Source organism: Pleurodeles waltl, chromosome 6, assembly GCF_031143425.1.
Source record: "Pleurodeles waltl isolate 20211129_DDA chromosome 6, aPleWal1.hap1.20221129, whole genome shotgun sequence".
Taxonomy (NCBI): Eukaryota; Metazoa; Chordata; class Amphibia; order Caudata; family Salamandridae; genus Pleurodeles; species Pleurodeles waltl.
Genome location: NC_090445.1, coordinates 1,275,165,069 through 1,275,192,794, shown reverse-complemented (window position 1 = coordinate 1,275,192,794; position 27,726 = coordinate 1,275,165,069). Strand labels below are relative to the sequence as shown.

At 43.4% G+C, this 27,726-nt stretch overlaps 1 protein-coding gene across 1 annotated transcript in view; it reads left to right on the top strand.

Annotated features, from left to right (window-relative positions):
• Positions 1-26,831, top strand: part of LOC138300802 (protein NDNF-like) — a 75,746-nt gene extending 48,915 nt beyond the window's left edge. Inside the window, exons 3-4 of the mRNA XM_069240574.1 lie at positions 17,538-17,668; positions 23,206-26,831. Coding sequence (XP_069096675.1) covers positions 17,538-17,668; positions 23,206-24,554 — 1,480 coding nt within the window. The 3' untranslated portion in view covers positions 24,555-26,831. The remainder of the gene's footprint in view (positions 1-17,537; positions 17,669-23,205) is intronic.
• Positions 26,832-27,726: the final 895 nt, after the last annotated feature.

The following is a 27,726-nucleotide window of genomic DNA, read 5'->3' as shown; positions in this document are numbered from 1 at the left end:
AAGGGTCATAATATGGTTCAATTCCCTGGTAGTAACATCTGTAGGCCCTGAATATAATCGGCCAAAATGATCTGTCCACTCTACAGGGAGTATTGAAGCACCGGGCAAACGGTTTGGTTCTCCACTAGCATCGGCCACCAGTTTCCAGAATTTCGAGGTATCATTAGCTTTATCAGACTCCAGAAGAGAAGCCCATCTAAGCTCATCCCATCTCCTGCGGGCTCTACTACGTTCTTGTTTGTAATTTTTCCTTGCTTGTCTTATGTGCTCTGTCTGGCCTCCTCTTAGAGCTCTCAGTAGTTTGTGCTGTGCTTCCATACATGCTGCACTAAACCACCCTGCATCACACTTTTTTGTTGCTTTACTAGCAATTTCTTTGGTGAAAAGATATTTTAAAGAATTAAATAATAATGTGTGTGTTACTATAAGCCCTTCACCATCTTCTAAAAGCTGGGGCATACGCTCCATATGGTCAGCCAACTGGCTATACAAGGATATCATGGTACCTGATTCAGTACTCGCAAATTCCCATTTGACATTTCGTCTATTGTTTGTCAGTGCAAGCTGCTGTTCGAAAATCTTGGGGCAAGGAGCTTCAAGTAGAGGTAATAGGCTCATAACCGATAAAATCAGTGGCTCGTGATCACTTTCCTCGTGTTCTAAAATCTTCATGTCAGCCATGTGACCCCACAACCGAATGTCAAGCAAAATATAATCTATCTGGCTCTTCTGGGCTCCGCGCCTGAATGTAGGATGAAGGTCAACGTCCGAGCGGGAACGACCGTTACAGGCTCGAAGACCATGGGCCAGTGTAATGTCCACAACTTGGTGTGTTAATCTGTTCATTTTTGGTCTTTTGCTTGACACCAGTTGGGGGATACCCCAATAAGCGTCCTCTTCTTTATATAGTTCCTGGGCCAACGAGCAGGGCTCAAAGGTAATATTAAAATCCCCTGCGATAAGAATAAAATGGGAAGAGGTTTTGCAGGAAAGAAAACTGTCCAAAATAGTTAAAGCGTCTGACTCATATTTGTTGCCCAAGCTCCTCTTGTAGATGTAAATTATTAGGAGCGGTTTCTCCTTAAGAGATGGTATTGATAAACCCATCAGATTGGGACAGCCCATATCTACTATTTCAACCCGACATTTGAGGGAACAGCTAAGCCATATGAGCAGCCCGCCTGAGGGTCACCCGGAGATCGCCTTGGTTGCTGGGACCCAATAGCTTTTGAAACCAATTCTATATTTGGGCTCCAGTGCCCACGTTTCTTGAAAGAGGCATATTTTGTGTTCATCTATAAATTTGCCCCATTCAGGGATACCCATTTTATTCTCCAGCCCTGCAATGTTCCAACTAAGAACTGTGTCTAAACCCTCTATTTTATCTTGCGCAGCTTTGGCCGTAAAGTACCCTCTTGCAAATGAAGTGCCATGAGGAGGTTTGATACCCCTTTCAATCATGGCTAGACTGGCCTCAGTTAGATTTTCTACTTCATTGTCACCCGTGGTGTTACTCACCCCATTTGGGTCGGAGCCTGGCATAGTCGGTTCAAATGCCCGGACAGGGGGAGTGGACCCGCGGTTTGTGGTACCTATTAATTCCGGGGCTGGGTTGATCTCATAAACCATGCCCTCCTTACTAGCTCCCCAAGTGCAGGTCTCCATGCTCTGACCACAGGGGAAAAGAGAGGGGCTGTTTTCCATCCTAGAGAGTTCTATCTGGGCTGGTGAAAGGATTATTGTGGAGCCTCTAATGTCTGCAGTGAGAGTCTGATCAGCCTCAGGACTACCTATTCCTATTCCTTGTGTTTCAATAGTTCCGATTATAAGATAATTCTTATCCCAATTTCTAGTTCCTTGAGGCTTAGGTGGGCCATACGCGGGGCTGATTATTAGTCAATCAATTTCAGAGAGAGATGGTGAAGGGGAGCTACGTCCTGACTGGGGGACAGGCTGCATCTGAGAGCCAATGGAACCTCTAAATGACATTGGCACCCCCTTAATAGCTGATGAAACTGTATGAGGGTAGAAAGCCTGGAGACTACACAAAGATACTTCTCCCCCTAGAGAGAGATCTGCTGGACGAGGGTAGGCGAATCAAAGTTGATAACAATACAATCCCCCGTACCAAGGTTATTAAGTGGACCCACCCAACCCACCCTCCTCACCATTAGTATTGAAGGTACCATATGGAATGCAAATCTGGCGTTACTATGTAGCCAGTGTATGACCTTATTTTTCAGTTCTACGAATGATTCGGGAATGTCAGTTTTAAGTTTAGGGACGCTCGTGATAACAAGAACGCATGGGCAGGATTCCGGCGGCAGATGTAAAGTTCTCAGGTTGGTTCCTTCATCCCTATGCATCCGATCTATTGGTGGATAGTTCTGATCAAGGATACCTTTGTAGGATTTTGTTCCCATATTATTGGAAGAAGCAGCTCCTCCATTCCCCCTCAGAAAGGGGGGGGCAGTCTTAGTACACTTATCCTTTGGGGCGGTAGCCAGCCTAGCAGTCGGAGCCCTCACTGGTTGGTACAGAGGATCAGGGCAGTTCATTGAAGGGTAGTGATCCGTACCCAATGACAGGGGGAGGTTACTGACGCTATTGCCTAGAAGGCTCGAGGGGAGAATTTGGCAGGAAAGCTGCAAATCCGGTGGAAAGGGGGTGATCATCTGCTTGAACTTGATAAGACTTCTCTTCAATGGCTTGTAGGCGAGTCGCTATAGGGTGTAGCCTTTTGGAAAACTCGTCTTTTATGTATTCAATTATATAATCAGTTGCTGAACGGTCATCGATAGGTGCTTGAGTCAATGTGAAGCCCTTGTTCCGAGTTGGTACGCCGTGTTTGGGGGAGCTCAGAATGTGGGCCCTTTTGTTCCTTAAATTTACCTCACCTCGTTTTCTTTTGCCTTTTGTGTTGTGCTCTGAATTGAGTAGAGACCTGTCTAAGAGTGGCTGTATAAGTTCTGATGGTTGTGTGGCATTATCCCGAGTCTCCTCAATAGACTCTTGGGTAGTTAAAGGAGAGATAGCCAGGGGAGACTGTGAATCGGGTGGATGGAGGGGATGTATTAGTTTGCGGTGGGGATAGGGATGGGCAATTGACTACCGTCAGTGGGGGGGGCAGTAAGATGACGCTCCACCATTTCAATTTCCTTTTCTAATGCTCCAACCGCTTTTTGGAGAAATCCATCTAGGGTCTTGTTGTTGCCAGCCTTTTCCAAAGGTACCCCCCCTTCCGTCTGCCCATCTTTGGACTCCTTTTGTCTAGCAGATATTTTTTTTTTAGGTCAGCTTTTTACTGTAGGCACTTTGCCTCCCCTGTTCCCACTCTATTCCCACCCAACTAGGACATTGTTGAAAAAGCTAAAGCATCAAAAAGGTACAGATACTGCTCACCTATAGCAGTGTGTTGTCCTCACAGCTGCGATGGGATCAATCGCTTATCACCAACCCCAATGCAAGTAATAATAATATGGCCCAGCCCGGCCTCCTCCGGTCGCCGCTGGGCGCAGGACGGGCCTGCCCTTGGCCCGGGTGCCGCCCGGGTGCCGCCCGCGCGCGTCCCGCGAGACGGGAGCGCGAAGAAGGTTTTAAAGGGCACCTGCCCTGGTAAGTGCTGCCGCTGCCTCCTCTGCCCCGCTGGTTGCGCGTCCCGCGTGGCGGGAGCTCGAAGAAGGTTTTAAAGGGCTCCTGCCCTGGTAAGTGCTGCCGCTGCCTCTTCTGCCCAGCTGGTTGCGCGTCCCGCGAGGCGGGAGCGCGAAGAAGGTTTTAAAGGGCACCTGCCCTGATAAGTGCTGCCACTGCCTCCTCTGCCCCGCTGGTTGCGCGTCGAAGGTTTTAAAGGGCTCCTGGCCTGGTAAGTGCTGCCGCTGCCTCCTCTGCCCCACTGGTTGCGCGTCCCGCGAGGCGGGAGCGCGAAGAAGGTTTTAAAGGGCTCCTGCCCTGGTAAGTGCTGCCGCTGCCTCCTCTGCCCCGCTGGCTGCGTGTCCCGCGAGGCGGGAGCGCGAAGAAGGTTTTAAAGGGCTCCTGCCCTGGTAAGTGCTGCCGCTGCCTCCTCTGCCCCGCTGGTTGCGCGTCCTCTCAGGTTACATTCACACATCAAATAATATTTCAAAATTTTGCAATAAAATCAAAGTGTACTTTTGTAACCTACAATTCAGCACAGTTGTTTGGAAAAGAAATATGTAAATGTATCATTCCCACAATGTCTTTGAGAATGTTCATGAAAAATCAGTGCAATCTGTGATCTTCCCCACCTCCTGTTAAATAACACTGGCAGCTAGGTGAAACACAATACCTAAATGCGGGAGGGAATAGCCCTGCTGCATTGGGTGTATCTGCTTAGAAGTGGCTGAAAATCATCAGTTACGTTAAAAAACATTACCTTGTTGAATTTATATCTAGCATAAACCTCCTCCTCAATTTAGACAAATAGAGCCACACTCTGCCTAAAAAGTATCTCCTTTTTCCACCTCCTCCTCTACTGCATTCCTTGGGTGTGCGTCCTATGCTGTAGCCTAAAGGGCCAGATGTATGGAAGTCTAGTTTGTGATTTCCTAATTGCGAATCTTTGAGATTCGCAATTAGGAAATCAAAAGCTTCAATGTAATACAGTGTGTTTAATACTATTTGCGATTCCCAAATTGGTCATAAGGGACCTGCCTCATCAATATTCATGAGACAGGTCCCAATTTGCGACCCATTGTGAATGGCCAGCACTTACAGGGATAGTGGTCAGCAGACCACCATGTTTGTGACTGCTTTTTAAATTTAGCAGTTTTTGTGTAATGCAGCCCGTTTTCATTAAACTGAGATGGAATGCATTACATAAAGAAATCTGAAAGTGTTTCTTTAAATTTTTTTAAGAGTATATACCACTGCCTACTCTTAAAAAAATGTTTTCACCCACATTCACAATGGAAGGAGTTCCGGTTGCAAAACATTCATACATGCCAGTGCTATTCGGTATTGGGAAGGGAAACCCTAAACCCACCCCTTCCTAATACCGAATCACAAAAGCAAAATGTGATCCGTAACAAGTTACCAAGTCATATTTTGCCTTTTGTACATGGCAAAATGCATTTTACCATTTCAATTTACTACTCCTAAAATGAGCCGTACATCTGGCCCAAAGTGCGGCCATTATACAAACTTGCATTATATTTTGGGTGACCTTTCAGACTACATCTTGATGATGAATTGTCTATGAAAATTCAAGTTTTTGTGACTATTAACAACTTGAAAATGATTAGTACACATGGATTGCAAATCAGTAAATGCAAATCACAGTTTAGGGAACAACAATTTTCAATTACAAATTAAGGACTCATTAAATGCTCAGGACGTTGAGCTATTTTTATGGAAACCAATGTTTTGCAACCCTGTGCACATCGCACATGGACAATTTTACTGTCACAAACTGCACCCAACTACTTGCTGCCACTGCTTCTTTTGCCTTGTTAACCATGTTTGGGTACTATAAGGATAAGGCCTTATGGAGTCTCACGATCCCAACAGAAACGAGAGAGCTTTTTTGATAAAGTATGAGCTTTACTTCATTTGACCAAGATTGCAGAGCTTTCAAGAGAATCCTTTAATAGACTCCAAGTTACAAGTCAGTTGTTAGTGGAATATGGGAACCATTCAGTCTAATAGAGTAAAAATGAATGGGATGGTAGAAGCAGAGAATTAAATGTAGAATGTAAAATTGGCTGAATGACGCAGGGTCAGTGCAAAGGCAAATCTTTTTTTTTTTTTAAATAATTGCGTGTGGCTGCAGATATGAATTTGGTGAAGTTTTTCTTGTAAATAGTACTTCGCAATTTAATTATTCTTCTAATTGTTACCCATTCCCTTTAGCATTCAAAGAAGTTACAGATGAAGGGCCAGATGTACGTAGACATCTGCTTGCTATTTCCTAATTGCAAATCTTTGCGATTTGCAATTAGGAAAACGCAGAGTGCAAAGTACACCAGTGTCTCGGACACTTTTTGCGATTCCCAAATTGGTCGCAAGGGACCTGCCTCATTAATATTCAATAGCAGATCGCAATTTGCAACCCATTTGGGAATGGCCAGAATCTCAAGGATGGTGGCCTGCTGGTGTCAGCGGACCACAATGTCTGTGATTGCTTTTTCAATGAAGCATTTTGTTTTTGTAATGCAACCTGTTTTCCTTAAAGGAAAATGGGCTGCATCACAAAAACAAAACCGAAAAGTTTTCTTTAATTTTTTTTAAGAGTAGGCAGTGGCATGTGGGACCCTCCCATGTTCACAAAGAGGACCCCCCTCCCGTTTGGGAATCGGTTACAAGCCCATTCCTGTAGCAAAACATTCATCCATACCAGTGCTATTCGGTATTAGGAAGGGACACGAATCACAAAAGCAAAATGTGATTCAGTAACAAGTTCCCTAGTCACATTTTGCTTTCTGTACATGGCAAAATGCATTTTACTGGTCGCAAACGGCCCAAAGAGCCGCTTTCGATCTGTAAAATATTTTGTACATCTGCCCCAAAATCCCTTAATTTGACGTCTCTGGAGTACGTGCTCCATTAAAATGCAAAAATCGGCAAAACAACAGGGATTGATAAGTTTTATATAAATTTAGGAGTGATCTGGTAATATAGGCTCCATTCGTTTCTGAAAAATGTAACATTGGGCATTTATGGATCTCTTTGATATGGAAGGCCCTGAATTCATTTTAGTATTCAATAGGTAGCAGAAATCGCAACTACAGGTATATATCTGTTTTGAATGCTGTTGCGAAAGCTTTCTCCAGGGTGGTTTTACTACAGTCTGCGATTAAACTATCTTGTAATAGCCTCAGCCAAGCTTGCTATTATCTCCAGTTATGAGACACACCACTGAGGCTCCCTGTTATTCAGCTTTAGCTCTGACATCAGTTTATGGTGAGGTAGGCAGAAGAAAACTGTTTAATATTGATTTGAATAGAGAACTGATTTAACTTGTAAAATCTTTGTATTCAGCGACTTAAGGATCAATTGGGTGGTATGTTACAGGAGAAGCTATGAGGCCATTATAGTGGCAAAGGGAGTGAGTCGGTACTGGGTTTTAGTCCTGACTGTTGTTAACTTATTAAAAATCTAGATACACCACTATATTCTGTGCTTGCCGATCCAATGCGCATAATTGTAAACAAGCATTTGCAATGCAATAGGTCTCGCATTTGCAAGAGTTAGAGATACTGCCGTTGTAAATCACATTGTATTTTAACTATGTGTTTTGGTTTTGAAGGTAGTGGTTGTATGGAATGTGGAGTGGAATTATGTGGGTTGCATTGGAATTGTTAGTTGTGGAATTGTGTGGTGTGGAATCGTGTAGTTTAGAGTGTATTTGTGTAGTGGTATTATGTGGCATAGTGAATAAGTGGGGTTGACAGCTGCACAGAATAGATAGAAAGGAAGATAGAGAGGGGTAGGTAGTTTATTTAGGAAGTGGTGAATGAACTTAAGACAGAAGAGCAGAAAGTGTGTGAGAAAGATAAATAAAAAGGGGAGTGCAGGCTACATACGCATAAAGAGGTAGCACTTGTGTACATAGAAGACATCTTAAGAAGAGGAGAGAGTGCGCCTGAGAGACGGAAACCTTGAAAAGGCACAGCAAAGAAACTGCTTCAAGACTTGAACTTAATGATATGAAAGAGGCGGGAAGAGTGAGAGAGGTGAGAGAGAGAGATTGAAGGCAGAGTGAGAGGGGACCAGGGGGGGCGGGGTTGTAGGCGAGAGGTGGACCAGTGCACAGCGTGAGGAGGTACAGGAAGGTAACATGTGTGAGCAGGCAGTATAGAGAGGAGACAGGGAATATGAGGGAGGGATTCCAAGTTGGCAAGGGATTTCAAGCATTGGCATAGCCAATATGGTTCACTTTTGGGACCTTATTAGTGCTTAGCCAGAGCTATTGGCTTTGCCAATGTCTTTAAGCTACGTTGTAGAGCAGTGTGGTTCAACATATTAAAAATAGCCTTCTGAAATCAATTAAAACAACGACACCAACAACCAGCTTCATTATGGCAGTGAAAAAACATCCAGTTTCCAGAGCGCAATGTGTTATGTGCCCAAGCACCCATTTAGTAACAAGTAGCAGGTATACACCAGCTGCCTGCTGTTCAATACTCAGGGATGCAGAGTCCAAAGCCAACGAAATGCATCTGGCTCTGCAGTCTTTTAAAGTCTCTTAAAGAGACTGGCTGGTATACTCAGCACTGTGGAGTGTTACGGAAGATGGCTCATGGTCTCAGCAATGCACACTGCATCAACAAGATGCCTGTATGTATCAAAGCATGGCCCAGGTAATCAGTACTGTTGAGTGTGTTGCACTGAGCACTGTACTCTACAGTGCACTGGACAGTGTAGTGTAACTGTGTCTCCTAAGTCATCATATTGAGCAATTACACAACGCATACTTGTGGCTCACACTGTACTAAGTACTACAAAGTGCAGTTTGTTTATTAGAGTTCCATCCTTTTTTCATTATACTGTACATCTTCTTACAGAAAACATTGTGCCCGGTGTTTTATACAACGCAGTGTACTATGTGGATCACAGCACGGTTCCTAAGTATATGCACTTACCTCATAATGTGTATTACAGGGCAGATCCTGAGTACTCCTCACTATTGGTGCTTAAAACTAAGATATGTTATCACAGGCACTAACTGTCCGAGAGTACCTGCCTGTAGTTGGGAAATGCACTACTCTGCCATTAAAAACACTGCCAACCCCCTTCCACTGAGGTGTGCAGTTACTTTCCCTTTCAAATTAAACACACAACGACTGCTCATCATTCTGCTTTGCATGCACGGCATCAACCATGTACCCAGCAACATACACTGCAGCTAACAGCACAGGCAGGCCACTGATTCAGCATGCTGCAGGACACTAAACCATACGGCCCATGTTCTCGGCACTGTACAGTGCTACAGACCACAGCCTGTGCACTCAACTGTACAATGTTAATAACAAGATGACTGCTAGGCAGCGGAACTGTTTCTGTAGCGCCCCCAGTGGCATACAACGCATAGACAAGCCGCAGCAAAGAAGGCAGGGAGGAAGAGGCAGTAAATCATCACTTGTTCAACAAGCATTTGCTATGCAACGGGTCTCGCATTTCTCCACGTTAGAGCTATTAGCAGTTGTAAACTCCTAACCGGACGTTTCTTGCCCCATTAAATGGAGAAAAAAAAACAAGTGCATTCGTGCTGCTAAACAAGCGAGATCACGCTGCGAAAAAAGAGAAGTAGTCCACAAACCGGACAGAAAACAGCAAGCCTCGTATGTTTTCAGTACTTGCGGCGCTCGAGGAGGGCTAACCACCGGAAAAGGCATGACATATGCATGCCTTCCACTAATGAAAGCAAGCAGATTTTTAAAGGCAAGCCCTTGAACCAATGAAAGACACTGACGTGACACGGACAGGGCTCCGAGCCCTTTTGTAACTGCTACAGCGTCCCGCAAGCGATATGCAGGTGCAAGCGCATGCTACGCAGGCTCGACCCTAAAAAGGTGATCATCGGTTTAGGATAAACTCTACCCCATGCCTCGAAATAGTGATTTATTTTGTTTTTAGCAGACAGTGTGTACATTGTGGCCTATCTTCGCCTGGAACTACTACTTCAGCAGTCTCTTTGTATAAGTCTAGGCTCTCGGGTCATATAAAAAGAATAGATCTTAACATCTTGGAAAGTAAGACTTTTAAGTATCTATTGTCTCTCCATGGCTCTCTGTCTGACATTTAAACTGGGGTAAGACCTACATCCAGCCATGCCAGCTTTATACCTCGTTTATAATGTCTCCATTTATGGAGGATTTTCTGAGTCGTGAAAAAAATAAATCAGCCTAACAGAGATGAAGAAAACCTTTCTAGTTTTAGGTTTTGGAAACGATAAATATGTTTCTTTTTAACTTTACCATACAACGGTCTCTACAAAGGCTTTGGTGTGCTTTGTGAAATAACCCTCTCAGCAGCAAGTGGCCTTTTGGAGGTGTACATTTGAGATGTAAAACTCTCCAGACTGATTGATAGATAGATAGATAGATAGATAGATAGATAGATAGATAGATAGATAGATAGATAGATAGATAGATAGATAGATAGATAGATAGATAGATAGATAGATAGATAGATAGACAATATGCACTTCACAGACATCATGTGACTGATCTTTTAAATTGCTGTTGACTTATGCCTAGAATAATTTTGAGGAGCTAACACTTGACCAGTGCTAGGTTATCTGGCTATCCAAAGTACTTGCAAGTCTTGATTATTAAATACATTTACTGGCCTCAAAAGGAGAAAGAAAAATGTATGAGTGCTAGATGGAATGTGATTATATTTCGTTATTTAGATAAAAGAAACTCTGTCTTCATTTCAAAGTTAATATGAATGTGATTTTTTGACAAAGTTAAATGCACTTTATGACACTTTTCGCCTAAGGTCCTAACGTGTCCGGTAACAGCAGTTGCTGGCTGCAACAGTTACAAGTTTTATGGAAATACTATGACTCTCTAGGTTTTCACCTGAAAAATTGATGCAATGTTAGGTGAAATGTATGGGTGAAAAACGACTTGCAAATGATTAGTAATATGTGGGGATCTGTATGGAAACGGAGAACACTGCACGTTATTCCCCATTTCTGAGGGGCAGTCTTATAAAGGCTCAGATTTCCTTAAACCTAGAAGTATTGTTATATGTTGAATCAGGGTCAGATGGGCTTATAGAGCAATCAGGCAGGTCTGGACTGATAGGTCATTGTGTGGACCATTTTCTGACAGTTTGTGGACGTTTTTTATATCCTGCTGATCCGGTTTTTACTGTTGTTTTCCCTGATCCCAAACTCAAATCCACGCAGTCTTCCATTCCTTGTAAAACACTGATAAAGCATATTTTTACAAGTTCAACATTTCCTCCGTTTGCCTATAGGGGCCAATTTTTTAGGTGGATGCTGTGGGGTCAAGATGCGCTCAGGCAGATTTTTATGCTGCACGTGGTGTCTGTTCCTGTGGGCCTTTGTGCTCTTCAGATGGGTGCAGGTGACACCACATTTGGGTCACATAAACATGCATATGAATTTACTAATGATGATTTTTGCAATGTGTTTATCAAGTTTATCAACTTCCTTGTCATATTTTGGCTGTTTACTGTAGTGTCCTTCTGGACACATTCTACTGTTTACACCAGCCACTCGGCTGAGGGCAGATCTTACATGCACACCTCACACCCGCCCAACACAGGCGTCACCAGTCAGGTGACCCTGCTAATAAAAAGGGCCAGGCGCTTGTGCCCGTGGCCAATTCTAACCACTATGCTACTGTGTCTGCATCAGTTATTTTAGTAGCATGAGGGCCTGGGGCCCCCAACACAACAATGACGACAATTGGGTCTGATCCCATGTGGCCGCAAGTCGCAACTTCGACGTTGTGCTCGGAGGGAGAGGAAGGCCGTCGCAGAACCTGCCCAGCTGGTGCATGGGGAAGTGGTAGGTGTTAGCGACCAAATATAAGGCCACAGAGCATCCTGCAGCACTGCCAATATGGCTGTGGTCTCTGCAAGTGAGGTGCCCCCCGTGTCAGCTGAAGCACAGCCAGCAGCATGTGTGAAGGCTGCTGGGGCCGTGCATAAGGTGGGCAAATGGTCCTGTCGAGCACCGAGCAGTATGATGAAAGAATGGCCAAGGCTGGCCGCCCCTGCCCCCACCTTCAAGACGGCCGAGACACCGCCCGCAGCGCAAGGACGGCTGTTGCGGCCACAACGAGACAAGCAGCGACGGTGCTGACATGCACCAGCATGAAAGATGGTGCCCAGGGCGACTCTCTGGCCTGAAAGATGCCTGCAGCACCAGCAAGACTGCAGCTATCGCAAAGAAGGCAGCGCAACGTTGCTGCCTCAGACCACATGAGAAGCAAAGAAAAAAAACAGCCAACAGCATTAGGGAAGGCGGCCGCGAGTGGGAGACGCAATGGTGCTGCCATGCACCACGAGATGAAAGAAAATGCTCTGGGCCACCCCCCACCTCCAAGGAGGTAATGTGTCCCGCAGTGTGAACAATGCTGCTGCGGCCGTGCATGAACAAGTACTGCTGTGTGGTGAGGTGCTGTCAGGCACCACAAGAAGAAAAGGAAAATGCCTAGGGCCGCCCCTAAAAATGCCAGGAAAGCCAGAGAAGTGCGTGGATGGAAGGGGAGAGGTGCTGACATGCACCTGAGAAGACTCACAGTGCTCGGAAAACTCCCCCCACACCTCACTGAACATTGTGCCGTTTGTCTGCTTCTTCATCACAAGGCTGTGCAAGAAAATATTACAACAGGACAGAAAGAAAAAAAAAGAGTGAAGAAAAGAAGAGAGAAAAGGAAAAAATAATAAAATAGAACTTACCTGCAGCTCCTGCAGCCCCCTCCAGCCTTGTAAACTCCTCCCGGTAGCATGACTCCTCTCCGGTATCTGACTTCAACAAACGAGGCATGGTGGGAGGAAAGACTGTCTTCCAGCTGGAAAGAAGTGCAACAGTGGCATCTAGTGGTCAAAGTAGGTATTGCTCCCTTGTTTCTGCTTTAATGGGGAAACAAGCTGTGTTGAAGACAAGTCTACAGCAACACCCCAGAGAGTGACTGTACAAAACCAGCAGCGCGCCCTTGAACGAAAATGGCGCAGAAGATGGAAACGGCGCAGAAGATGGAAACGACGCTGCACAGCGAAGGAGAAGACTGCAGCTGTCCCAGCCAAGCTGCAACGGTGAGAAATGGACTTAAGTGTCACGTGGAGCACTAGGAGAGCATGCCTGGTCTGCACAGCCCCTGGCGGTCGTCCTCCACCACCGCCGAAAGAACGCCACATGCCCCAGCAGTGATGGACATCACTTCAAGATGAGAGAGGAACATGCCAGGTGTCAACAAAAGACACCCAGAATGGAAAAATAAACTATGTCACAGATTCACAGATAGCTGCGCCAGAGAACGTGACGACACGGGCAGAAGCCCGAGAAGATGGAGGGAGCACCCGAGACGTAACGCACAGGACAAGAGGCCATGTCAGCCGGCCACACAGCGACAGAAGATGGCCACCGTTGGCCCATCATTGAGCAGGTCATCAGAACTGACCGACCCTGTCAAGCAGATGGAGGCAGGAATGAGCGCCGCAACTGTTCAGTCTTGAGATTGCCACCATTGTGTGAAGACTCAGAGGAAAAGAACAGTGACCCTCCTGCCAAGGAGCGGTCCACCAAGAGGATCCCAGAATGGACCAGACCAGGAGAGGTCTGCCAGAGGAGCGGATCAAGTCCTACTGACAGGACTCAGCGAGGTACAGTGATAGGTCCATGTGACGCAACATGCGACCTGTGGCACAATGCCACATCAAGGAGGAAAAGGTGAAGCGACTGTGGCACGATACCACAACGAGAAAGGACGAGAAGAAGAGAGGAGTGTGACAGACCAGTCACACCACAGATCAACTCCATCACAGGTGCGCAAGCGGAAGGAAGTAGAGTGACACAACTGAGGACTGTGTGCGAGCAGATGAGAAGGTATACATCAGCACAAGACAGCCACCGGAGTGAGCAGACGTCACTGAAGACAGTTATCCGGGTGGACCACCACGCTTCTCAGTGCGACCGTCCTGCCACTTGTCACTGGCTGCTTGGCTGCATTGGCATCCCTGTCGCCAACTGCAGGCCACGCAAGACCTGCCAGTGGCCATGAAGTCCATCAAGTGATCCTTCCGCGGATGAAGACGCCGCCACCTGTTTGATATGCAGAAGGATGAAAACAGATTATCATCATGATGAGGTGCATCGCCCAATCACTGAAGGAGCACAGAACCACCCAAGTGGAGCCAGAGTCAGCAAGAAGAACTGATGCTAACAAGGCATATCTGGCAACGTGGCAACTTACCACCTGAACACCTGCCATGAGCCCCGTGAACCAGACGCCTGCTGGTGAGAGCAGACCAGACCATTTGGACCATCCAGCATTGGGGTTGCACAAGACTTGGACGTGGCCCTGTTGGGAGTTCACAGCGACTCTTTTGGCGCAGCCTACGTTGGCCCACACAGCCCACGCAGTCCCGTGGCAATTCAGTGGCAAGGGCCTCCAACGAATTCTTGTGAAAGAGGAATCCCGCTGCGAGAGAATGCGTCTGAGACAGCTCCACGTCAGGCATCAGGAAGCACTGAGGTCTCATATAGAGAGACTGGTCACCCAAAGACTTTGCACTATGGCCAGGGCACCTGAATCCTGACGGCTCGAGCGAGCTGACCCTGCATCAACCACCCTTATGGCTCTATGCAAGATTAGGATGTGGTCCTGTAGGCTGTTCCTCTGCGACGCCTTTGCTGGGCCTGCAATAGGCCGGCACAGTCCACAGAGTCCCGTGGAAGTCCACCAAAGGGCCTCGAGGAGACTCCTGTTCGATGGAGATCTGGCATGAGAGGGAAGACTGCTGCTGCTCAGCCGCTGGACTCCCAGGCCGTCACATCATCTGCAGTCTTAGGAGGTGGACAATTTCCAGAGCCGAAATGCCATCCAGAACTGTGTACAGTGGACTCCCCAATGCTCCAGATGCACTCACATCAGAAGTTGTACATAGACTTTGACAACATGAGCCCAGTCGGGACCAGACCAACAATATCCAGCGAACTGTGAGGTCGTGGACAAGCAACTGAAGTATCCGGATGTCATCTGCACTGCTGTTCATGTCCAGCGCAGTATGGTTGAACAACGGAGGCATGCTGTGATGCCGAGTGCCCAGCTGTACCTGTTCCATGCCGCAGCTCAGGCAGACAGCCTGAAGAGACTCTGTATATATTTTGTGTCTTTGTTTCTCTCCAACAGGTTGGACTTTGTTGTTTCGTTCCTCAATAAAGTTTGGGAGGGATGTAGTGTCCTGCTGGACACGTTCTAGTGTTTACATCAGCCTCTCAGCTGAGGGATGGTCTTACATGCACACCCCACACCCACCCAACTCAGGTGTCACCAGTCAGGTGGCCCTGCCAATAAAAAGGGCAGGGCGCACATGACCGTGGCCAGTTCTAACCACTATGCTACTGTGTCTGTGTCAATGATTTTAGTAGCATGAGGGCCTAGGGCTCCCAACACTACATTTACCTAACATATGTTTTATATATGTAGTTTACTTATGGTGTAAATGCTTTGCATAAACTATAACAATACTTTCTAGTATTGAATATACTGCTGTACAGGTATACAATAGTCTCAAACTCGCATTGCATGCTGTGGGTGATGTTGTGAAATTGTAATTATAGGTAATGGGACATGCTAAGTGTCGCACTGCTTGACAGTCCCTTTTAATGAGCGTTCAACAAACACTGGGCTTCCTTTTTCCAGTGCAGATAGTATCTGTGCTACCTTTATAAAAGTGCCTCCAGAATGATTGTTAAAAGCCACATTCCTTAGGAGCAGTATTGAAAACTGTATCTTTCAACAGGTTTATATCCATAGATTACATGATAATAGAAAACAAATCTCCACGTGCTGCATTCTTTAAAAATCTTGATTGAAACAATGACCTTACATTAAACTTTTACTTACCTTTCCCTTCGTTACCTTATTTATTTTGACTGCACACCTGCTTCCCTTCTAACTTTTGCATGACCCTTCCATTTATACACTATTCATATCTCTGTGTGTCTTAAGTTCCTTTTTTTCTGAACCATAACAAATATCTATTCAAGCAAGCATGTGTTTTTCACCTGGCTTTCTCTAATGATCATACCTAAACCAGGAATTAACAAAAAAGGAACTGAAGTAAATTAATAGAATAGTTTCCGATTAGAATGCAGGACTAGCCCCAATCCCCATTGGACTGACCGTTATTTTTGGGGCTCCCGGTTAGTGTGCTACTTGCCCTCAAGGGCGTCAATGCCTCATCAGGGGTAGTATGCATTATATAAATGAAATTCCAATGTTAAGGCAACATAATTCACTAATAATAGGGGCCACTTTTATTTTGGTGATTGGGCCTATTTTCTTTCCCAGTTTAACCTTTTCTGTATTGTTTCTTATACGTGCAGAATGCCAATGCAGTATTCCTTCACCACTTGTAATGGTGGCAGTTCTGACCTCCTGCTTGCTAAACTGTTCTCTGAGAACCCATGTGCTCTGGATTCACCACTGTGCATTTATTTATACTCACCTCTTTTTTACAACCAATTGCTAAAATGTGTTATTGTTTTTTTTTTACTTCAGGCTGTCTACCCTGCAGATCATCTCATATTCTGTGGGTTAATTATTTTGTATCAAATTATATTTTTGTGCCCCGAAAAATAGCGTGCACTTTTACATAAGTTGCAATTCAGTTTTTGGTCTTTTTAAATATATATTTAAAAATACATACATTTACATTGTTTTATGCTGTGAATTAATTTGCTGGTTTATAGCACATAATGTACATGTAGTACAGTGCTTCTACGTTTTTTAAGGTCCCATACAAAAAAATTAAAGGGTATATTAATTAAAGAGTTGTGTCACAGTTGTGTCACAAAACAGGGAGCAAGAGTGACACAACTCTTAAGTTAGATATATTAAGCCATGCAAAGCCATTTTTCATGGCCCTCAGTGGGTTCATAAATCTAGAGAAATGGAACACAGCGTAAATCACTGCATTGCATTACTCTGCCCTGGAAAATCGTTTCATGGGAGAAGTGTGAATGTTCCCACCCAAGGATTTTGGCACATTCCCAGATTTACCATTATTGGTAGACCTGGGAATGAGTCAAAATGGTACACCTACCCAGGTGAGGCGTAACAAGGAGAAATCTATTTATTTCTCCTTGTTATTTCCTCTATGTACTTAGAAAGAGGAAAATGCCTTAGAGGATCGCTTTTGTGCAGGAAGGTGTCCTTTCCTGCACAAAACAATCCTGCTTACAATGTAAACATACTTGCACCATGGTGCAAGAGTGCCTGCATTGGTGCTAGGTAGCACATTGTGCACTAGTGGAGGGAAAAGACAGGAATGCGCTGTATTAAGTTAAATACGATTCATTCCTGCACTTTCCCTATCACGCAGCACAGCAAGGTGACTTGCTGTAGTGTGCTATGTGATTTCTTCATAAATATGCCCCTAAATGCACACAGATTAAAAAAAAGAGCCTGAAATAGGTGCACATATGAGGCTTTTCACATACTTTTAAATGGTATTTCTCAGTTTCATCACTTACTCAGTTTTTACCATGTGTATGTGTGGCAAGAACAATTAGAACAGGCAAAATGTGGTTACAAAAGTTTGTTCCAAACTTTTTCCTCATTTTTTACGTTGACTCCTTAACATGTTTTTTTGTCATTGTGTACGTTGAACCCTTAACATGTCCCTAACATGAGCACGGACGGGAGTGACAAACAGTTGATCATATACCTTAGGCATCATCAAAGGTAGAGAGATTGCAAAGTGAACACAAAGCTTCTTCACGTTTACTAAATATTTTATTTTCTGGCTAGATTTGGAAACATTATTAAGACCCAAAACCTGTTGCTTTCCTTGACTTTGAACCTTTTATTTAGGTACTACTTTGTGCTGGAAGAAGACACCAAACTATCTCATTTTACTGTCACCGTCACTCCCTGTGATGTCCCTATCGAATGGACGCTTTTAATGCACAAAACAAGGCACATGTTTCATGGAAAAGTGCATGGTGAGTACCCAAAGAAGTCTAATATTTGGTAAAGAATTTATCAGACCATATCCTTTCCTTTTCTCATTTGATTATTAAATCTTAAGAAACACTAGCTGAAACAAGCTAGGGTGGCCTTGGCAAGCTATTGATATTGTAAGTTAATATTTTTTATTTCAAGCATATACCACAAAAATAAAAGAGAAATAAGCCTGTCTCTTTATAAATGTGGGTAAGCAAGAAAAAGAATTGGCAAAGCAAAGTATTGGCTCTCTGGACGCGGCAATTGAAGTGCACTTCTTTTAGGCCAGATGTGAACATATGATCTGGCAAAGTGCCATCACTCACAGTACAAATAAGCCAATGACTAAAGTGGTCTAAATCTTTCCTCATGTTGCATGTTGTGGTGGGTGGAAGCAAGATATGAATGAAAGCTGAACCGACAAATTGATGCAGAAAACTGATCTAACTCCCCTCTACGGTGAGACAGCTAAATCTGTCTGTCATGCAAACCTGCAAAGGTATCAACCTCATCTTTCAAAAGAAAGATTGAACATTTAATCTTCAATAGAATCTCAAATTACACACAATTTTACAAGTGAAGTAAATGTGTGGAATATATAGTCCCCAAGACATGAAAGTGAAAAATAGCAGTAGAAGCACCTTATTGTGTCAATCTTGGCATTCTGCATTACTTTTTACAGTCTGATCTTATAAGCATGCATCATACTTTCTATCAGAGGTTTGGCAAAAAAAGCTGAAAGCAAGTGAAACACGTTCATGTACAAACATTCTTTTCTATTACCGCTTTAGTGCCACTATGGGCAACTGCTGCAGTCGCATTAAATAAAAGTAGCAAGATGGAGCATATTGCCTTGCCTAAAGAGCCCCTGAATTTCTCTCTATGCTCGAAAAAGCATGGTAAAGCATCCATTTGGTGAAATAACGGTGTACGCATATGGTGGATCTGCCATCTTAACAGTGCCTGATCCTGTCTGTTACACAAGTGATACAGTAGTCATTTCCATTGACGTTTTTCTTCTGTTTTGACGCACAAAGTTGAGATATTGGTAGTGTGTGTGTGTGTGTGTGTGTGTGTTTGTATGTGTGTATAAATGTTTGTATGCTGGCAGGACTGTAACAATGGAGATTGTGTGTGCGTCTCTGTATGTATATGTGTGCATGTATTTGAAGCTTCCACCTCAACTGCATAGACTGTACCAGTGCCAGTGTGTGTATGTTTTGTGTGTGTGTGTGTGTGTGTGTGTGTGAAGGTTATCCTACTATGCAGTATCAATTTTGTGTTTTTGAATAAAGCTTGTGCTGTTGTTGCCTGTGTTGTACTTGATTAAGGTCTCTGTGAAACTTGCAATGTTGCTTCATTTCACTTTAATGTGAGGGAAACTTACGTTGTCCTCAGAAGTGGGGTAGAATCAATAAAAATAGCTTCTAAAAAATAGAAAAAGAATTAGGGTGGGCCTTAGAAGCCAGGAGCCTGATGTTCAAAGACCCAATTGCAAACCAGAATGTGTATTTTGGACACCGACTTGTTTGAAAATGGATGTGCAAATTGTTAGTAAATCTCAATGCATAATGTCCATTCACATTGTGTTACCAAACGGCCCACCTAATGAGTATTATTTCATAGATTGCACTTTGAGACCCAGGGCCAGATTTACGACCCTGTCACACAATGCAGCGCAGCACCCAAATTTGCTGCACTGTGTGACAGTGCGCGAGCAGGAGCGCACAATATCTACAGAGATATGGCTCTCTCCTCGCCTCTCCCAAGTGCTGGAGCTGGTGCACAATCAGGCTACCGAGTGCCACATACACACCTTTGCACCAAAGTGCAAGTAGTCTGCATGAATCTAGCAAAGGATTTGTACTGAACGAGTACAGTTTTAATACGAAATACTATGCATTGAGAAACTGTAAAACTTTTCCTCCTTTGTATGTGCTGTACAATGCAGCACACATGCAAAGTCAGAAAAGAAAGGAGAAATAAAAGTGCTTCTCCTCTTAATGCCTACTTCAAAATGACGTTATTTTTGGGTGCAAAACCCTATATACTATTGTTAGTATCTAGGGTTTTGCATTACAAAGCATGGGTGGTAGCCTAGGAATGAGCATGTACCACCCATGTAATGTCACTCTGACGCAGAGTGATGAAGAGTAGGGCAAGACAGCACTTTTCACTGCTTTTGTATTTTTAGGCAACTTACCAGCACAAATCAAGTTTTGCATTGGAAAGTAAATCTAGCAAAAAACATTTTGCACAGGTTTGCATCTCTTTTGTGATGCAAACGCAGTGCAAAACATTTGAAAATCAGGCCCCTAGTGTGAAGGGCTGCAAATGCAGGTATGGTGGCCAGCAAAGGGCAATAGACGTAAATTCTTGAATTTCCTTTCCCATAAAGGAAACATGTTTTTTAAACATCCCATGTCCATTAAAGACATGGGACAGACGCTGCATTTAGAAAACATATTTCCCATTTTGCCACATATTGGGGGAGAACTCAGTGGCTGTGAGGACCACGGCTTGCGCTTCAAAGCTACCTGCAGTGCTTAATTTATGCGGGTGGTTGTGAAGACCATTGCCACTCCTTTTTTAGAGACCAGCACTTATTTTTTCTGATCAGACATTTCCTAAGAGCAAGAGCGTGAAGAATAAACAAAGAGGCAAGATGGAGGAAGAGAAACACGGAAATAAAAGCACAAAGGGAGAAAGAGGAACCTGCCAGAGGGAGAAAGGGACAGGGATTGTCTGACGGTGGATTAAAGAGGCATGAGGTGAATTGAAGATTTGAGCTGAAATTTAACAGCGCTGGGTAAGGGGTTCTGGGCACAGGTTTAGGGACTGGCAGCCATTCTTTTCCAAATTAAGTGCTGGTTACCTGTCATCATTTCCGAAAGCGTAGCTGTCGACTTTGCAAATCAGTTTACAGCACTCTCAGAGATTATGGTAACATTTCAATGGGTTGCCAGTGTTGTGATTTCAAAGCTTTCATAAATGTCATCAGGGCTCTGAAATAAGAGGGAAACACCCTTTCCATGTTGACCTCTTTGCAATTAGTAGTGGGTTGCAAAATCTCTTCTGCAAACTGGAAATACATTTTTGACTCATAAAGGGGATTTTGTAAATAACAAAATACTGTGCCGGAGTTGTAGGCAGATATGTTTTTGTGCAGGAAGGGAGACCTTCCTGCACAAAAACAATCTTCAGAGGCATTTTATCTTTTCTCAGTGTGCTGCAGAATGCAGCACACTTAGAAAGAGGAAACAATGATGAGAAATAAATATATTTCTCCTTGTTGTGCCTTCCCTGGAAAAGCGTAGCTTTTTGACTCATTCCCAGGTTTACCAGTGTTGGTAAATCTGGCAGTGCACCAAATCCATGGGTGAATACTCCACCCATGGAACGCCTCCTAGGGCAGAGTAACGCAAGACAGCAATTTTCACTGTATTGCATTACTCTAGATATATGAAGCCATGCAGAGCCATGCAAGGTGGCTGTACGTAGCTTGATAAATCTGACTTAGTATTTGTATCGCACTTGCCCCCTTACATGACACAAGAGTGACTCGATTCATTGATAAAAGTGTCCCTAAGTATATTTGCCCTGTTTTTGCCTGCAGAATATTGATGCTACTTCTTGTTATGTATCCACCCTGGATAACACAAAACCTTAAACAAAGTGTTTCTAAAAAATCAAGTTAAGTATACTAGTGACAATGTTTTTCCTGAAGAGCAAATGGACAAAAGATGAAGTAGAATGGTTATAATAATTGTGAGTTGGCACTCAGGGCTCTCTTTAAACCTGGCCAGAGGCTTCATCTGTGTCCAAGCAAATTCCCTGCGACTCACCTCTGCCAGGCTCCCACACTGCTGCTAGCAATATAAATCCTTAATTAAAGATGTGTCTGGATCATGACCGGGTAGTGGCAGGTTAGTGGTAGAAATAATCATATAAATGTCAATTTTTCACGCGGTAGAAACAGTAGCTGTAGAATGTGTGTTCTCAAGCTTTCAAAATCTCCATAAGACCCAAGGACAAATGGGCCAGATTTATCATAGTATTGTGTTGCCCTTGTGTCACACATGGTATTGAAAGGGCGATGTAATATTAAAGTGGGTTTACCAAACAATGCATTCTGCAACACACTTAGAAAGGGGAAAATGCCGATAAAGATTGTTTTTGTTCTGAAAGATGTCCATTCCGCATAAAAACAATCCTACCTACAATACAGGCACCCTTGCACTACGGCAACAGGGTGGCTGATTTGGCGCTAGACAGAAGATTGAGCACCAGTACAGGCAGAGATCAGGAATGTGCCATATTCCTGTCCTCTCCCTTTCATGCAGAACAGCAAGTTGTCTTGCTGTGTTTCATTGCGTGAAAGATTGATAAATCTGACAGTAGGTGTACAAACACCACCTAACAATAAGGGAATCTCTAGGATTTCTCACCTGAGTTGCACAAATGATGAAAAATTGTGGGTAGTCTGGGAATACCATAAGCACTTGGGTCCGTTATGCACATAGGGTGCATTGTCCTTGTTTATGCCATGACACACCTTTATGCAGCCGCACCAGCCGCAAACAGGGGCATTGCCCCCCCATTGCATGAATGCATTGCCCCCGGGGCACCCAGAAACTCACATTCAGTGAAATACAGAGTAGCAGCTTCAAAGTCACTCTGGGTTTCTCTGTTCAGGCAGCTACCCACCTGCACTATCAAGAGGGGTTAGAGATCTGCCTGCTGGTGAGTGCAATTGGTGAATGCACCCACCTGGAGGGGGATACCGGGGGGGGGGAGAGTGTCCATGGTACCCAATTTCCCCCTGCAGAAGGTTGCCCTCAGGGTGCACACTAACATTGCACCACATTTTTGTGGGACACTTTCAGTGTGCACCCTAAAGGAATTTTTGCCTGTCTCCCTGTGTCCTTAATATGGCATGAGTAACGAGCCAAAGTGATTCCCTCATTGGCATAGGGCCATGCCCCCAAGCAAATGAGGGAATGTCCTCGTAGTATTGTACTGGCGATACATATGCACCAACGATATCACTTTTTTCCACACAAGCATCTGCGGGAACTTTTGTAATATTATAGTGCCTAGAGGGTGCAAAAGTGTGTGGACATGCCTGTTGCACCTACATGACACTATGGGTAATACTGGCCCTGGGAGGCTGCTACAGAGGACTACTGCTAGCACAGCGCTGGCAGGCAAATCACCACTGCTAAATTCTACTTCAATGCTTTACCATGATAGAAACGGGTGGCAAGTATACAAATATAAAATGATGGGTTTTTGGTGTTGGGCATGAGACTATTTGGGAAAGAGGTAGGGATCCCCCCTCTGTCTACGTTTTACAGTTGTGACCAAGAGACAGGTGGTGGAAATGTTTCAGAGTGAGGCCACCACCTGCAACATCCATGGTTAAAATAGGCCCTGTAATGTTTTCCCTGAGCACCTGAGACACTGGAAAAATAAAAATGTCACTGATTTTCTTTCTATCACATATCTAATAAAAATCACTTGTTTTTTTTTGCAGGTGACAATGACAATCTGGATTCTCCGAAGACACAGTCAACTTTGAGAACTGTGTCAACACTCTTTCACTACAAAGGAAACTCTGTGGAGACATATGAAGGGAAATTGTTGTATTCTGCCATTTTTCTGCTAGAATTTCTGTCAACTGAGAGAGACACTCATATTACAGTGTACCTTACAACAGGCAAAATATATAATAACCTCTTTCCTGAACTACCACTTGATCCTCGTATTGATGTGGTTGGTAGTGCCCATTCCTCTGTTACATTGGCTTGGAAACCAAGCCCCTCTGTCCTACATCACAAGGAACACATTCAATACTGCCTTCTTGTTAATGAAAAGCATAACTATAAGAGCCTGTGTGCAGCTGAGACAGCAATTAGATCGTCTGAGATAAAGTCTCCTAAGTCATTAGCTTTGTCAATCTCTCCATATACCGCACAGCCACAGCAGTTGATGAAGTGGTCTATTGATGAACTCAGTATAATACGCAAAGCCAACAATGGTGAAGTGAGACAGATATGCATAGGCACCAGAAATAACTACATGGTATCTAATCTTAAGCCTGGCACTCAGTATTACTTTGATGTTTTTGTGGTCAACCTCCTCACCAACGCTAGTGCTGCCTACACAGGAACATTCACAAAGACCCTTCAAGAACCCGAACCCAAAGTTACTGCAATGAAGGATGGAAAAGTAATCCACCTCAATCTGAAGGGACAGAAATTAAACAGCTTCCATTATCAGGCCAAGAATAAGATGGTGCAATTTATCTTTTATTCATGCAATGGCCAAGTTCAGGCTCAGATATCTAAGAATGGTAAGATGCTTGTATCAGAGAGGTTTGAAGGGTTGCGGTACTTCACTCTCAATGGGAGGGTGATGGACATCTATCTTGTGCAGCTGAGGTTATCAGAGCGTTCTCCCAATTCTTCTGTGAAGGTTCAGGTGTCTTCTCATTTCCAGAAACCTATGTTTCCCCCATTTCCTGAAAGCTTAAAAATAAAATCATTCAGCAAACTGAGGACATGTGATTCTATCACCATTGCATGGCTGGGGACACAAGAAAGGAGCAAGTATTGTGTTTACAGGAGAGATGTCAAGGAAGATCACATTTGGCAAGAACTGAAAACTGCTGACAGATGCTCGGGCCCAGAATCCAGAAAAAGATCTGAAAAGGTGATCTGCAAGTATTTCCATGACATCAATCTTCAGAAAGCAGTGACTACAGAGTCCATTGCAGGTCTACAACCTGGGACTCCTTACATCTTTGATGTATATTTGATAGGAGCATCAGACATTCCAGTCAGATATCATAGCAAAGTGGTGAAGACCAGAAAGAAATGCTGAATGCACTCTTGATGTCTTCCACAATAGCATGCCAACCGGACTTGGTTGAAAGGATAATGAAGGATGGATGATTTTTGTCTTTTCAACCTCATAGACATTCGTGCTTGTCTTGAGAGTCAGCCTATTTCATGTAAGATGAGGACACAAGTAAGAACCTCAAAGACAGACACATCCAACTCAGGGACAATATAGATTCATGCCATGAAAGCTGTATGACATTAAATTGCCATGATACACTAACCACACCTATTCAAGAGATGAAATATTCATTTGTTTTCATTTGGATCAGGAAAGACAGAATGATTGCTATGCCTGATCTAACAATGTTTTGAGATGTTGTACTGCAAAGACACACAGAAAACTGCCTAATACATAACTTTGCCTGTAATTCTGTAAGGAAGTCCCTGACCCTTTTCCACTCTCAAAATTCTTAAATTGAAAGTTAAATGTGTGAATTGCTTTTTCTTACTTTCACTTATTTTGTTATCAGTTTCTCAAGGAGATCCATTTTCATAGAATAGTAACCTTATATATCAGACACAAGGCTCAGTTTTTCCTTTAACATTCCTGTTGACATACATTTATTACTTCATTCCTGTGTACTAATAATACATTTCTAATTAAAGTGGAAAGAGGTTCATGGAATCACCCTTTATTTTGTGTGCAGCAGTAACACCACTCAACGGGCCTGATTCACAAAGATAAACTTAGACCAAAAGTCTAAGTTTAGACCAAAAGTTTAAATTTAGACCAAAGGTCTAACTTTACTTATAGTAAATTTAGGCCCTTATTTTGTGCCAAAGTGGCACAGCACGGTGCTGCACCAAAAATAGCAGTGCCACGCTGCGCCACTTCTGAAACACAGGGATGCACCATATTTAAAGGAAGATGGCGCACCCCTGCGTTTCCCCCTACTCCAGCACTGAATTAGGCTACCTGCGCCAACACGAGCATCCTTGCACCATAGTGCAAGGGTGTCTGCATTGAGGGGTAGATTGTTTATATGCAGGAAGGTGTTTAATCTATAATGGTGATTTGGCACTTCTACGACTGCTGCAAAATGCTGCACACATAGAAGTACCAAAGCGTAATTTTGAAATGATTGTTTATGTGCAGGGAGGGACACCATCCTGCATGTACACAATCATCCATGGCATTTAGATTCTTCTGTGTTTGCTGCATTGTGCAGACCACATAGAAAAAGAAAAAATCGAGGAGAAATAAAAGCATTCCTCCTCGTTTTGCCATGTTATCACCACCCCTGGGGTGGCTTTAGTTTTTGGCCCTGCCACAGAGTTACTATTTTTCGTCAATCTGGAGAACCGTCAAAAGCAATGGGTGTTGCGGTTACTCCTGATAAGCTCATTAGATGAAATATTACTTAGAACACTGTCCAGTTTCCCAACTTTTAAAACCTCGCTCTGAGTCAGTTGTACTTCGATTTTTGTTTTTGAAATGCACGTTTTTGCATTACATGTTATTTACACTTCCTTGCTACATCACAGACCACTGTTCAAGCTTTTTAAATAATAGCCCCTTTTTCCTATTTTCACTAGGTTGTCATCCCGATTATATGTGTTCTCTGCAAATAAGTATGCAGCACACCATAATTCCTTTAAACTGCTGCTTAATACCTATTAATGACGAATATATGATGAAAACTAATTTCTGTAATACAATTATTTCTAAGGCCCTCTATAGAACCATCAGATCCGTTACAAGTCTATTGATAAAGTACCTTGCTGGGTAAAACGATCTGGAATTAGTTATGACATAACAGCTGGGTGCCCATCGTCTGTATTCAATCTGTTTTTTGTCCAAGGAGAGGTACACATATAGCGCTTGTATATATAAAGAATTATCACTTGAAAGCTGCCTGTAATGTCGAAGTTCTCTCTTGCAGTAATTGTGGACCAGTTGGAAGTCTTTGATACTGTTGACCATTGTATCCCATTCGAATGACAAACAAACTGGGTAAAGTATCTGATTTTGCAGGGAAGTGGTTTGCTTTCTTCCTGCAAAGTCACTCTATGACAGTGAATGTCAAACAAATGATGTAGTCTGCAAAAGTCTCCTGAAGGTGTAACTCACAGATCTATGTTATCTCCTCTAAAGGTTAATGGTTATCTTCAAGTTTGACATAATGTATTACGCGCAAGAGGTATGGTTTCTCATAATTAGGCAATTGCCACAGAAAGTTTATTTAAACGTAGAGAAAATAGCATTTTCAGACTTTTCTAGATCACTATGATTCAATAAAAACATGGATGAAACCAATTAGCACTATTGAAAACAAGACTCAATTGATGCAATCCAAGGTTCAAATAGCTCTAAGAAAAGGGTGTCTATTACCATATTATTATAACTGTTCCGTGAGATTTTTGCAAAATGTCAGCCAATTCTGACTGGAGATCACTATATGACACTGGCCAGAGCCCTTGTTGTAGCACACCTTGACTAATGTTTATTGTTTTACAAAAAAATACAAAATATCAGAACACTGATGCTAGTAGTTTCACGGGCATCTATGGAAAACACCATATTAATCCCACTCTATGAGGATTACATTTGATGTCCATGAGAAAAGAATATGTTTCAAAGTGGCAACTGAAATACAGACTAGAATTTAAATACCAAGCCAAAATCCTTTAAAGGATGTATTTATTAGCTATATGCCAAAGAGACATTTAATGTCAGCTGATCAAATCTGTAAATAATTTCTCATGTTCATAAATCTACTTTTGGTGGTTTGCTGGTTAAACACTATCACTATATAGAGCAAATACATGGTAAACCTTTTATTAGAACCCAGAATGGAAGAAAATACCAGGTTCTCAGGAAAAAATAACCTAAAACTATCCTAAACCTGATGAAAATAGTGCTGTGAGGACAGGGTATAATATATAAGTAGTTGTGTTACAGCTACATATGACCACATAAAATAGAACCATAGAAAAACAGTAACCAGCCGAAGACACTTAGGGCCAGATGTAGCAAAAAAATATTTTGTGACTTGCAAATTGCGAGTCATAGCGACTCGCAATTTGCAGCTCGCAAAATATTATGCAGAAAGGTGTCTCAGACACCTTCTGCGACTCGCTATGGGGTCGCAAAGACCCACCTCATGAATATTAATGAGGTGGGTCGCATAGCGGGTCAATGCACTCACAGG